Source organism: Phacochoerus africanus, chromosome 8 (assembly GCF_016906955.1).
Source record: "Phacochoerus africanus isolate WHEZ1 chromosome 8, ROS_Pafr_v1, whole genome shotgun sequence".
In the NCBI taxonomy this organism is placed as follows: Eukaryota; Metazoa; Chordata; class Mammalia; order Artiodactyla; family Suidae; genus Phacochoerus; species Phacochoerus africanus.
The window spans coordinates 114,617,087-114,631,629 of NC_062551.1; the positions used below are offsets into that span (position 1 = coordinate 114,617,087).

Sequence of the window (14,543 nt, forward strand, 5' to 3'; positions counted from 1 at the left end):
TAATCAAGAAATTTCCTACTCAGACTGTTCGTTGATCTTCCTATCATCCACCAAAGTAACACAAAATCCTCACTGCTGTGTTGAAAAGCAACATTTCATCTTCACATGCCCATCTAGAGGGGGAGAAATTCCTACTCCAATCTCTAGGATGGAAGGGTTTGAAGTAACCATTCATGTCCTCTCTGTCCCTGTTTTCACTTTTCCCCAAACAACCTCCAGCTGGGTTTTTTTCAGTAATAAAAACTTAAATTTTGATTTCCATCAGTCTGATTCCTGTATCTCATTGCTTAACATGGGAATACAGGTGTGTATTATCACCACTTCACCACCACCGCCACCACAGCCAAGGTCACCACCATCATCATCCCACATTCTTCAGCCTTCCTAGCAATCACTCCCCCTCCCCCATATTTGAGATCTTCCTTCCTTCCTTCCTTTCATTTGTTCATCTTTTTAGGGACATACCCATGGCGTATGGAAGTTCCCAGGCTAGGGGTCAAATCAGAGCTGCAGCTGCAAGCCTACACCACAGCCACAGCAATGCAATATCCGAGCTGTGACCTGCACCATAGCTCATGGTAATGCTGGATCCTTAACCCACTGAACAAGGACAGGGATCAAACCTGCATCCTCATGGATACTAGTCAGGTTCATTACCGCTGAGCCACGACAGGAACTCCCTGATGTGAATATTTCTTTTTTTTAAATAGCTGCCATTTTGAGAGTTTTGGCCAGAGAAACTATATGATTTTTTTATGTCTCTATTAGATTACGATTGTGTTCATGGGAGAAGCCTGAGACTTAGGATATTTGTATGCTTGAAGCATCTAACACAGTATCTTACATTGAGTAATTCTTCAATAAATAGCTTTTTGCATTCAATTCTTTCCATCTTTCTTTTTTAGGAAAATGGACTACACCTTAAGTTTGCCTTGTATAAAAACTATCATAAATATTCTACGGACTCTTGTAATGAAATTCTTCTACCTCATTTCATTGGTATGAAAACTTCTTCCTATCTAACCCAAGTCCAGCCTGCTCTAATTGACCCTAATTTTTACCAGCTTTTCTCTTCAATGGAAATGATCATATACTTCTTGCCATATAATCACTTGTAGTTTGAAATAACATTTTCTGATATTTAACTGCAAATAAATATCATTATTTCCTATTCCCCTGATTTTCAGATATCGTGATTTTGTTTCTGGTATAATTTCAGGTACTAGTTTGATTTTTCACTACTAATATGCTGAGCATTTCCAAAATTAAAAAAATGATATCATGATTATAAAGATAATTTAAACTAGAAATGCAGTTAAACTTTAAACCACAGCCTGGATCCCTAGGAGAATCTGCTTATGTTCATATAATAAAGAAACTAATTACAAATATTTTTGTAATTAGTCACTAAGGAATAATTTCAAAAAGCTCAATAAAAGTTACAGTTTTGTGGTCTAGTTTCCACTATTCTATATTAAAAGCAATATTAATAAACTCAAATATTGTTAGAATAGGTATAAATAGAATACTATACTTTAATAGAATTAGTCATATTTTCACCTGAATTAGAAGACTGTTATTTAAACTTCATGTGTGTACTATTGTGATGATCATTTCCCCTTGAATCCTTCTGTAGCTTTAAGAACCTCATCTCTTTTAGTTCTTTTGCACTGTAATTTGCCCTTAGCTTTGAAATTGCTGTCATCTTTAGGAATATGCAGACAGTTGTCCACAGGAGTTGGGACTCAAATTTAGCCTTGTAGAGAGGAGTATCCAGAGTAGACTAGGCAGAGGAAGGGAGAGCAGTGACACCAAGGCTGAGTATGTGCAAAAAGGGATTAGCAACACACATATAAAGATAATGGATGGACTTGTGGGTCTGGAAAAGAAATCACATGTCATAAGACATTAAGGCTCTGGCCAGATAGGTAAGAAGGGGCCGGGATGAATTGACTTTTCCCTGTAAACTTATAAAAGGTACAGATTCTTCTCAACATTCAAAGAGGAAGAATATTTGCAGTTGCTTTCTTTCATAGGATAGCTTGGAACTACTGAAGGAAATCCACTTCTTATATAACTCTTCTTTAAAATCTTGAGAAATGGCCTTATATAAATTCCTAAAAGCCTAGAGTTGAATGGTTTGAAACAAATTTCTCCAACATGTTAACGTGTTCATGGTAGTAGTGAAACAATAGTGGTGTGACTCATCCAGAAAAATCTTTACCAGCTGAGATTAAACACTACAACATGGGGCAAGGAAGCAAACAGGAGCACAGTAATGATGTATATTGAATTTGACTCTTGACTACTATTCCCAATAATCAATGAAATCAAAGTATTTCAAACACCAATAATTTATCAGTACTTAATGTTTATATAGGTTAGATAAAAGCAAAGAATTGGAAAGTCCAATCAAAACCCCCAGTTTGGAGGACAAAATTCTGGCATATGCGCATTATTTGATCTTCCATTGGAATGCTTTTAAAGAGCTTTACAGACGATTTTGCCAATGTTGGCAAAATGGCCTTTATTGATCACAACAGCTCTGAAGTAGATAAGACAACTAGCAGTGCATAAGACAGGGAAAGAAAAAAAAAAAAAAAAAGATTCTTGAGGTTGTAACCTGTCCAAGACTAAAAGGAAAAGTGACAGGTATGGAAAATCCACCAATCTCTAGAGAAACAAGCTTCCCAGTATAACAGTGAGTGAAATTGATTTGATAGAAAAGCAAAGACATAGTATTTTAATTTTAACCTCTCTATTGACAGAGAAAGCTTCCATTCCACAGTGTCACAAGTGATGTTATAATTTGAATCATGTTTATATCTGGTTATTTTATTTTCTTGTATGAATTTTGTTGATTTGCAATGGTGTCTCTTTATGTCAATTCAGTCTTAATCATGTTAATGGAACCTAGAGAAACGTAATTTTTTTTTTTGTCGTCTTTTTGCCTTTTCTAGGGCTGCTTCCCTCAGTATATGGATGTTCCCAGGCTAGGGGTCGAATCAGAGCTGTAGCCACCGGCCTAGGCCAGAGCCACAGCAACGCAGGATCCGAGCCGCGTCTGTGACTTACACCATAGCTCATGGCAACGCTGGATCCTTAACCCAATGAGTGAGGCCAGGGATCGAACCTGAAACCTCATGGTTCCTAGTTGGATTCGTTAACCACTGCACCACAACGGGAACTCCAAACGTGAGCAATTTTGAAAGAAAATCATTCAAAAGCCCCACTTCGAGGAAAATTCCAAACTATTTTATTCCACTGTCCTTTAAAATATATCAAGAAATAGCAAAGTAACTTATTTAAATTTTAAACTCTTTTTCCTTCCTTCCCTCTGGCAATGATTTTAATAAGAAGCCAAAATAGCAGGTTGACCAGTGAGAAGCAGCTGAGGACCTCAAAAATCCATAAACAGGATGTTTTCAGCAGAAAAAGAAATGAAGTGTACATCACAAGAATGATTGCTAGTGTTAGATCTTTTCTTCTAAAGGAAGAAAGCTATAAAAGCATCAGAGGACATATATATTTACATAGACATATATAAGATATATATACCAATTTATCAATTACTTAGCTTTTTGATGAAAAGGTCAAAATGTTTGAAATAGTGATTAGCATACTGCTCCAATAAGAGCCTATGTAAGCTACTTTTTTTTTTTCTCTTTTGGGTCTTTTTAGGGCCGCACATGCAACATGTGGAAGTTCCCAGGCTAGGGGTCGAATCAAAGCTGCAGCTGCAAGCCTACACCACAGCCACAGCAACACAAGATCCAAGCCACATCTGCAACCCATACCACAGCTCACAGCAATTCGGGATCCCTAACCCACTGAGCAAGGCCACGGGTCGAACCCGTGTCCTCATGGATACTAGTCAGGTTCATTACCACTGAGCCACGATGGGAACTTAAGCTACTTTTCAAAGTAATAACTTGGATATTATTCTGACTACAGTATATTTATTCTAGAGAATTTGGGTGGGAGCATAATATTATGAAGAAAAAAAGGTTGTTCTAATCCAAACATTTTATAAAGTTATGAAATCCCTGAAGTGGAATATTTATGTTGTTTCAAATATTTCACTACCTTATATAGTGCTTTGACACCCTTAAAATATGGTTCTCAGCATGAAATATCAGGTCCTCCATGCTCTGGTCTTTACTTATTGCTCCAGCCTCGTATCTCATAGGCTTCCTTAGCTTCAAACAATGCTCTAGGCAGGGTTTGTTGTTCTTATTGATTTCTTTCTTTTTTTAAATTGTTTTTATTGTTATTTCCCGAATACATTTTTTTCTATTGTACAGTAAGGTGACCCAGTTACACATACATGTATACATTCTTTTTTATCCCATTATCATGCTCCATCATAAGTGACTAGACAGTTCTCAGTGCTACACAGTGGGATCTCATTACTAATCCATTCCAAAAGCAATAGTTTGCATCAATTAACCCCAAGCTCCCAGTCTATCCCACTCCCTCCTCCTCCCCCTTGGACTTGGAGAATAGACTTGTGATTGTTGATTTCTTTTAAACCAAGGCATGGGTCTTAACTGCTGCTGACGCCTCTGCCTAGAGCTCTTAGCTACCTCCCTCCTGCACCTCCTTCCTCCAGGTCACTGTTTACTGACTTCTTTCACGCCTGCCTTTCTGTGGCCACCAATTCCTATTCAGCTGTCAGATATCTGCTAAGATATCACTTTTGGACTGGCCAAATATCAGTTTCACTTTCATGTGCTCCTTGAGCAAAGCATCCCTTTATTATACTCCTATAATTCAAGGTATCATGTGCTTAAACAGTTACATTCACCATCATGCCGAAACTCACTGTAAGTTACCCTTGTATGTCAGATTGGGCACCAGAACACTAAGGGGATAGGTGAAATTGAAGGAGAAAAACAAAAGACTTAATTTTCAGAAGGGTTAGGATTTTTTTAAGGGTAAGAGTAGATAGAATAAGATAAATTGGTAAATGTATTCTGCCTTACTAAGGAAATAAGTTGACCCTCAAGAGTTATGTTGCTGAAAGACAAAGGGAAGCAAAGAAAAGAAGGTCATTGCAATGCAAGAGGCTCAAGCAGGAGACCTCAACCTTACGATATATTTAGAATCACCTTGGGTGATTTCAAATGTTCAACTGCCCAGGTCCCATCGTAGAACAATTAAATAAAAATTTCTGGGAATTGGTCCAGTCATCAATACTTTAAAGAAAATTATTATGTGATTTATAACGTACAGTCAGGGTGGAGAATAATTGAAATACATTATTATAAAGAACTTTAAATTCAATAAATTCACTGTTATTGTCCCAGGATTCTACAGCTCAAAACCTACACTTTAAAATTGTTATTTTCTATAGGCTTTCGCCCTTTCTTCCCTTAGGATATCTACTTTCTTTCTTCATCAGTGACACCAATAGAATTTTGAAGTTTGTTATGAGATAATATTTAAAATATTAAGGCAAATAATAGATTTTTTTCTGATATATAAATAAGCAGCATGGAAAATATCAGGCCAGATAAAAAAACATAATTCGGAATAAATAATGCAATAATCTTACAGGAAACTGTTGATACTGCTCACGGTCTATGCTTCGTGTACAAAAGATATCCCCCGTGTCTTTATTTATGAAGAAAAGATTGAAGGGCTCTTTATCGACTCCTGGTCCACTTATGGAGTAAAAGATGGTGTAGTTTTGAGCAGCATCAGATTGGACCTGTAACAATAAGTGACAATTTAGGAAAAGCAGAAACATATCGTGATTAGTATTTTCAACCTATTCTCTTGTGGCGGTTCATTTTTGATAACCTCCTCTCTTTCCTGCCCATCTTTCCTCTGCTTGTCTACTCACTATCCCCCTTGTTTCTCAGATTCTTAATCATATCCTGCAATATGCAAACCCACAAACTCTTGTCACTTATTTGATCCCAAATTCTTTTCAGTAATTCTCATATGTATGGAAAAACCGTGGAATTGAATATGCCTTGCAATTCTCATTCATTTTATTTGTATTCCTATATAAAGTAATGATTTCAGTGGTTTTAAATTATCTAGAGTGGAAGTTTTTGTGACTAAAAAAAAAAAATAGAAATAATGCAATTTTCCTTCCAAAGTGAATTCTTCATGAACTATGTAATTTCAGAGCTGATTTAGGTTTACACTTCAGTAAAGTGGCAGAGATACCACTTTTTGGACAATAGAAATACTGGCCTTTTTTTGTGAGAACAAGTACTAATTAAAGGGAGATCTGAATTATGTAAAATCTGTAGGTGTGTCCACTGTATGCAAACGCTAAAGTCTGATGGAGTGCTCATGAGAAACTGGAGGCAGACCTAAGAACATCAGCAATTTAAGTCAAAATATGTAACTTGTGGCAGTTCCCGTCATAGCTCAGTGGTTAACGAATCCAACTAGGAACCATGAGGTTGCGGGTTCAATCCCTGGCCTCACTCAGTGGGTTAAGGACCCGGCATTGCCATGAGCTGTGGTGTAGGTTGCAGACACGGCTCAGATCCCATGTTGCTGTGGCTGTGGTGTAGGCTGGCAGCTACAGCTCCAATTGGACCCCTAGCCTGGGAACCTCCATATGCCACGAGTGCAGCCTCTATAAAGCAAAATAAATAAATAAAAAATAAATGAATAAATAAAAATATGTAACTTGTTTCTAAATGCTTCTAAATGCTAAATAAGATTTTTGGAGGAAAGTGATACAGTACTAACTCTTCTATAGGACCCTAATTCTAGTGAATAGATGATCCTTATTATACCAACAGGTTAAATAAAGCCCTGATTCAATTCAAATGGAAGGTTTTAGGAGTTCCTGTTGTGGCTTAGTGGGTTAAGAACACAACATAGTTTCCAGGAGGATGCAGGTTCAATCCCTGGCTTCGATCAGTACAGTAAGGATCTGGCATTGTTACAAGCTAATGCAGCTCAGATCTGGTGTTGCTTTGGCTTGTGATGTAGGCTGGCAACTGCAGCTCCGATTTGACCCCTGGCCTGGGAACTTCCACATACCACACATGTGCGGCCATAAAAAAAAAAAAAAAGAGTTAAATGGAAAGTTTTAGAAACCAACAAAACTCTAAAATATAAAATCAGACAAGATGGAATATACCTGCTGAACGTGCTGTGGAAATGGACCTAGTGAGTTCTCCATCAGCGAACATGGAATAGGCGCCCATCGCCTCTTGCTTCGCTTGAGGACTGTGTCTTCGAGATGTCTCTCAGGACCCTGCATTTGATGAGAGGTGAAGAAATACAGCATTGCATATCATTCTAGGTGCTGTGGTTTCCCCATCTACAGCAACATGAAGAAAATAAGTAAGGATTGTACGTAACAGTATCATGGATAACACCCAAGCCATTTCTATTTTTTATTAATAAGACACACACACACACGCAAGCACACTCTCTCTCTCTCACCCAGAGTAAGAACTAGTTTCACCTATTTCCTGATTTAATCACTTAACCAACCAGAACTTTACAGGGTTTTAATGAATGCTCTCTTAAGAAATATTGAGTCCCCTCTAAAAAGCAGATAATCCATTAACAAATATTTAACAATTGATTTTATTCCATTAGGAGTGATACAACTGAAATTTTTGAAAATACTAGCTACAGTGGGAAGCATTTGTATACCAGTGTGTGTTCCAGCGTGTTTTATTTTATGGGATATGGATATTCTTGGGAATTTGGATATAAAGTAATTTTTTGTAAGCCTTATTCTAAATTTTAACAGATAAAAAGCATATGGAATAAGTAAGCATATTCTAAATTTGATGAAAAGTTCTTGTAATCAAAAAATTGAGCTGAGGAAGTCTTAGAAATCAAATCACTTATTAATAAATTATTTCATAAGACCATATCCATTGGGCAGAGTTTGCTTAAAGTGAGATTTATGTGAATTCTAGTAACTTTCTCCCTTCCCACTCTCTGATCACCACCACTCACTGCAAGAAGTCCAGCTTAGAGTCAGAACTTTCAAACCAGTCCTGGCGTTTGGCCATACTCCATCCTCAGAAGAGAGGGACCTTGTGGAATTTTCTATTAAGATGGGAATAAGCTGTCAACGTTCTCATCTCCTCTTTAAAGAAGGACCCATTAGTCGCTTGAAAGAATGCCACGCAGGGTGGAGTACCATACCTCCAGCTGGAATCAATCTCTAAGTTTTAGACCTGCCAGCCTTGTTCTTCAGGTCAGCTGTTCTTATTGCCACACCTTAAAACATTATCTGAAACCTTTGATCGTCTGACTTTGCTCCCTGGCCACAGAGTTGTTCATTTTTGCATCATTTGTCAGTAGTTCTATTACTCCTTAAAACAGTCTGGTCTTTACACATATTAACTATAAGTGGAATAGACAAAGAAATGAGTAATAATTTTAGCACGGCAGGAAATATAGGAGATGAAGGCTCTTGAAAGCAGATTATCATGCATAAGTCTTGCCTAATATACCTTCTGTCCTCCTGCTTCCAAAACAATTGCTATCTTTTTCTGTTCCTCTCTCTGAGTGTCCGAAAGTAAAATGGAAAAACTCTTCTTTTCAGAAGACAACATGAGGTCATGTGTTGTGTAAATTGAGCCATCTTCTTGAATTCTGAAGTCAGGATCACTTGACTGGATTAGACTGGCTGACTGCAGACACCCCTTCAGATTCACTGCAGGGAAGAAATTTCACAGTAAGTTGTAAGGCGAAACAAGAATAGAACAAGTTTTACAGGAATGACAACTTCCAGCTTGTGCATGTGAAGCAGAAAGAGGGAGATTACACTTGCAATGTGTTGAGTCCTTAATATTCTAAAACTTGGAGGCCATAAAAATTAAATAATTAAATTGAAGGAGTCATAGTTTGCACTGCTTTCATCATAAATTTATAAAAGGATATAAAATATTTTAATGTTACTGGATTTATTTTTTCCACTTTAACTCTTATACACATGTACAAATGTGTTGTTTTCTATTGATGTCAGTGGATTTTGAACATGTTTGTAATAATCTGTGATAGTTAAAACTATCTTGCAAAAAATAAGAAAACTGGTCTATACTTAAGTAATGTTTCTCAGTAATCTTGCAAGTACCAATTCTATAAAATCTTTTAGAAATGTAGTAATGGCTTAGTGGTTGTATCAAAATACTTTCTTTACAGATCTATATTTCATATATTTAGCATATTTACTATGTGTTTTTAGAGTATAGACTGTGTCTTTTTAAGTAATTTTAAAAGATATAAGGGATTAATTTGAAACCTCAAAGCACTGGGCAAAGAATTGCCTATCTTGGAAAGAATACTACTTCTGTAGGCAAGGTGTGTTTTCTAGATATAAACTTAAGATTAATGAAAAACCTAGATAAAAGGAATGTTACCCTTGGACCCAGAAATACCAACCAATTAAAAAACCTGGATGAAAGAAATGTTACAGCTGGATTCAGAACAACCAACCAATGCCTCAGGTATCGCTGTGATAGTGAGTACTTAAAATGTTATTTGATTTTCAGAAGCTATTCTGTGAAATATATCACATAAATTCTTGCTGAGTGCCTGGTCATAGTAATCAGCTTCAAGCTTAAATTTTATTTTGGGCATGTAAATGTTGACACTTGCTTTATATCTAATCAATCAAAGAGTGTTGGCTTTGGAATTTTGGCACCAGACTAGAAGTAGGAAATTAAAACATGCTTCTGCTTTTGGTGCCTTGCTTTGTTTATATTAAATTAAGGTAATTTACCTCTCAGATGTTTGCTAATTTTTCTGGCAAGAGAAGCATACAACTAACTTGGTACTTTAATTGTTTTAACCACTACCAAAAACCAAATAATTACTTATTATTTTATGTCAAATTTTAGTGCCAAATAGCTGTCATCTGGCTTTTATCCCAAACTTTACAAGAGCAGCCCAAAGTTAAATATAGCACTGAAAACTATGGAATTTTTTTTTAGAGCCACAGATGCAGCTTAGGGAAGTTCCCTGGCTAGGGGTCAAATCAGAGCTGCAGCTGCTGGCCTACACCACAGCCATAGCAACACCAGATCTGAGCTAGCATCTGCAACCTATGCCACAGCTTGTAGCAATGCCAGATCATTAACCCACTGAGCGAGGCCAGAGATTGAACCCACATCCTCATGGTTACTAGGTGGGTTCTTAACCCACTGAGCCACAATGGGAACTCCAAAACTACAGAATACTTAACATCGTTTCTCACCTTTGCCTACAAGTGCTTCAGCCGGAAGATGAGAAGGAACTTGAAGAGATATTTTCTGACAAGCATCGCAAAATAATATTAAAACCTCAGAAGAAAGAAAAAAAAATGGGAATTACATTTGATCCCAACCTTTCACATTACAGTTTTATCTTATTGGTTAAAATATGGTCAAATTCAGAAACAAATTAATCTTCTACTCCTTCAATATTTCTCATATTTATTTTAAAAGGAAACAGCAAAGAAAGTGGCTTTAGGGAAACAATAGTCATTTAATATCAATGAAAAAATTTAAATGAACAGTAGTTCTTAGAATCTGAATTGCATTGCATTTACAAAAATGTGTTAAAACTATTGACTTTATATAGATGTTATCATCTCTAAGGCCATTTATAAATGTCATTCTGACTTTTTAGCATGAGGAAAGTACTTGTCTCTTGAATATAATAATCACATATTTGTACACAAATCATTATCTCCACAGCCCCAAACAGTTTGAGGTATAGTTAAGTCAAGAAAATATTTGAGTATGTTTTTTAACTTCCTAAAAAACAACAACCACAACTATTATCTGATCTCCAATCACTCCTTGAACTGGCTTGGCATAAACTTCAAAGTCTAAATGAGCTCATTCACAAAACCAGACTAAAAACGGAATGCCTTTCAAAATATAGAGAGTAGATTTCAACAGGGTAAAGAATTTCAATTAAATTCAAGGCACAACTATTGTTTTAAAAAGCTATATACCTTGCTTAAGAAGAGAAGGCCGAGAATTTCTGAAAAATAAAAGCTATCCGTTTAAAAGTGACTATTAAGTTCTAAACCTATTTTGCTTCTTTTGTTTGGCATTTGCTGTTTATTTACTTCCTCTTCTGTTTTTCAAAATGACTGTTTTGTTATTATTCAAATATAAAATAAGGCTAGAAGAGATAGGTCAATTTTATAACCAATTTTTCTCTGAGCACATGTTTCTAGAGTTACAGGACCCATTACTGGGGAGAAGGAAAGGAGACCATGAGCCATATTATGGGCATACATTTCTTTTCTAATGTTGGAGATATGTTATCAGAGTATCTGAATGTAATGTGTAATTTTACAAAAACTTTGTTAGGCAGAGAATACAAAAAACTAGAATTTAAAAAGTTGTATTTACAAGTTCCTATCGTGGTGCAGCGGAAACAAATCCAATTAGGAACCAGGAGGTTTGATTCCTGGCCTCGCTCAGTGGGTTAAGGATCTGGCATTGTCGTGAGCTGTGGTGTAGGTTGCAGATGTGGCTCGGATCCCGAGTTGCTGTGGCTTTGGCACAGGCCGGCAGCTGTAGATCTGATTAGACCCCTAGCCTGGGAACCTCCATACGCCACAGGTGAGGCCTTTAAAAAAAAAAAAAAAAGCAAAAAAGTTGTATTTGTATACCACTTTAATTTAAATAATCACTTTTTTAAAGTGAGATTTTTTATTTACTTTACTTTTTTTTAAGATTTGTATTTTTTCTATTATAGTTGATTTACAATGTTGTGTCGATTTCTGCTGTACAGCAAAGTGACCCAGTCATACGTATATATATGTATATATATATATACACATTCTTTTTCTCACATTTCCTCCATCATGTTCCATCACAAGTGCCTAGATGAAGTTCCCTGTACTACACAGCAGGATCTCATTGCTTATCCACTCCCAATGCAATAGTTTGCATCTTACTTGACTTTTTAATATTTTCATTCCTAATGCCAGGGAATGAACTAAAATATATCTAAAGAACTTTCTGAGTATAAAAATTTTGTATTAGTAATGGTCTAAATATAAAATGTGAAAATATTATGTAATTAGAAATATATATACAAATATAGATATATACATACACACATACACATACCTATAAATATATCCATATATAACTATATATATTATATACATACATTGTTTCCAGAGGATATATCCACGTTCCCACTCATACTTCCATTTTTTTTTCCTTCCTGCCCTAGGACCCCCATTTCATTGATTTTGCCTCTGCAGGCAGAGCCAATGCTGTTTTCCAGAATACCATTCTGGTTTTCAGATTAAATGAGCAGCTTAGTTATTTGGAGGGACCTGGAGTCAGACACCCTTTGAGTCATTATGGGGGAAAGGGATGGATGGGCAGTGATGAATCAGAGGATACTGGACAGAGCAGAGACCAAAAGTAAAAGAAATTTGGGTATCTTGGAAGTTTTCATCACATTTTACCTAACACTGACCCAAGAAAATCTCTGAGTTTTTGTACACGCCCCCCCCCCCAGCAGTTACAGGATGAGAATGTGGCAACCTCATATAGTGTGTTACTTATATGGAAAAATGTTTATCCCCATAGAATAAAATCTTTATAAATACTGAAAATATAATTTGATGCTAAAATATTTTGCTAAAATGATGCAAAAAATAAAATAAATTTTTAAAAAAGGCGTTCCCGTCATGGCTCAGCAGAAATGAATCTGACTAGCATCCATGAGGACACAGGTTTGATTCCTGGCTTCGCTCAGTAGATTAAGGATCCAGCATTGCTGTGACTGTGGTATAGGCCAGTGGCTATAGCTCCAATTTGATTCCTAGCCTTGGAAATTCCATATGCTGTGAGTGTGGCCCTAAAAAGCAATACATACATACATACATAATGCTAAAATGAAAAAAGAAGGAAATTCAGTGCTCAGACATGCCAGATGTAGACATGGGACCACTCCCCACCAAAGAAAACTCAGCACCTAAGTATGCAGTTACTAAGCTTTAAAAACTTAAGTGAAATCCAAGTTAATGTATTTTTTTTGTATTTTTCAATGACTGTTGCATTTTTCTTTTTTTCTTTTTTTTAAAAGTTAATACCTTGCTTAAACTAAGAGCCCCTCTCTTAACCCTTTCTGGGTAAAGTTAAGAAAATCCTGGATATTTCGCATTTCCACCCAGAATCCTTTTCCTCCATCTCAGCTCAGTGGAACCAACTACAGCTTATTTAATGACTAGTAGCTAAAGCAAACCTCAGAACTTTCTGGGCCAAATGTCTGAGGAGTGAATTCGTGCCGCTACTCCTTAGAAAAACACCACAGCAAGACTGAACATGGGAGTCCCTTGAAAACCTTTAACCTCTTGGCCATGGAAACTTGAAAAGCAAACTGAACACCTGCCATCCTGGGTCACAGATCTCTCAACTCTTCCTTCAGTGTTTCTCGGGTCACTTTTTGTTTTTCCAGGCTACCTTGCCTACCTTCCACTCCCACCCAACTCTCTTTCAAGTCCAGACTGAAGCAAGGAAGTGCCCAGTAGTAACATGCTTGAGTTCCCTAATCCTTTGGTTGTTACTCACCAGGAGAGAGAAAAGGAGCTGCTTACAGAAGACGCTCCCTGGGGCAGCGGAGGCCACAGCCATCAGAAGCGGTCCCAGTGGTCAGGGATGTGGCTGGATAACAGGGCAGCTTGGGAGGCACAGGGTGGCTTAAGCAGATTCCCAATGGCTGGCACTGGGGCAGGGTTTTCTGCTGCCACCTTGGCACAGATGAGCTTGGTTTGGAGAGGCGTCTGGAGGCAAATGGTAAAAATGACAGGAGGAGGAGCAGCAGGACAATTGCTTTCCTCTTATTCCTGGCTCAGTCTTCACCGTTCCTATTCAATTACCTCCGAATGTAAAGAGGTTTTTCCTCCAAGTGGGGTGGGTGGGGAACAAAACATCCCCAAACCCAGCCACTAGCTCCTCCTCACAGCTTTCAAAATTTCTCCTGCCACTTGACACATAGGCAGAAGCAACAGGGAACACCCTCAATCCTCAGCCCTCCTCCCTTCCCCCCAGGTTGATGCTCTGAAGTCCTCCCCAGTTATTACCCACTCCCACGTCCTCCCCTCCTGCTCGGCCTTATTAATCTGTCTCGCCCCTGGGTGCAAACGCAGATTGTGCACAAATTCCATGCAAGGAAGTGATGCCTCCTCAGCTGCCGTGGGCAAATCAGAGATACACAGGCATGTGTAATCACATCCATCACAGCTTATCTCCCCATCTAAGCATTTAGGTGTAGCCTGTCACACACAGCATGGCACTCCTGCCAGCGATCTGGCCCTGTGGTCTCCAGCTGCAACTTCACAGATGCATTGTGTCTACTCCTTATTATCGGCAGACATCACTAGATGTCATAGGAATTTACCACAGGGTACATAGACCTTATAAAAGTAAGTGAATAAAGGCATAGCTGGGTTATAATTTTCTTATTACATTCGTTAAAAAATTTTTAATTCAATTTATTAAAAAAAGTTTACCTGTTTTTTCCACTGTATACCACCCACCTCCCCCCACCCCCTCTGCCTTTTCTTGTGACCCACCAGTCTG

At 37.5% G+C, this 14,543-nt stretch overlaps 1 protein-coding gene across 2 annotated transcripts in view; it reads right to left on the bottom strand.

Moving 5' to 3' along the window:
* The window catches only part of DSC1 (desmocollin 1), a 33,823-nt gene extending 19,932 nt beyond the window's left edge, over nucleotides 1–13,891 (bottom strand). For both annotated transcript variants that reach the window (XM_047794025.1, XM_047794026.1), the window contains exons 1-5: nucleotides 13,533–13,891; nucleotides 10,199–10,283; nucleotides 8,454–8,656; nucleotides 7,115–7,231; nucleotides 5,558–5,713 (exon numbers count right to left, since the gene is read on the bottom strand). In XM_047794025.1, coding sequence (XP_047649981.1) covers nucleotides 5,558–5,713; nucleotides 7,115–7,231; nucleotides 8,454–8,656; nucleotides 10,199–10,283; nucleotides 13,533–13,595 — 624 coding nt within the window. In that variant the 5' untranslated portion in view covers nucleotides 13,596–13,891. The remainder of the gene's footprint in view (nucleotides 1–5,557; nucleotides 5,714–7,114; nucleotides 7,232–8,453; nucleotides 8,657–10,198; nucleotides 10,284–13,532) is intronic.
* Between the last annotated feature and the right edge of the window lie 652 nt (nucleotides 13,892–14,543).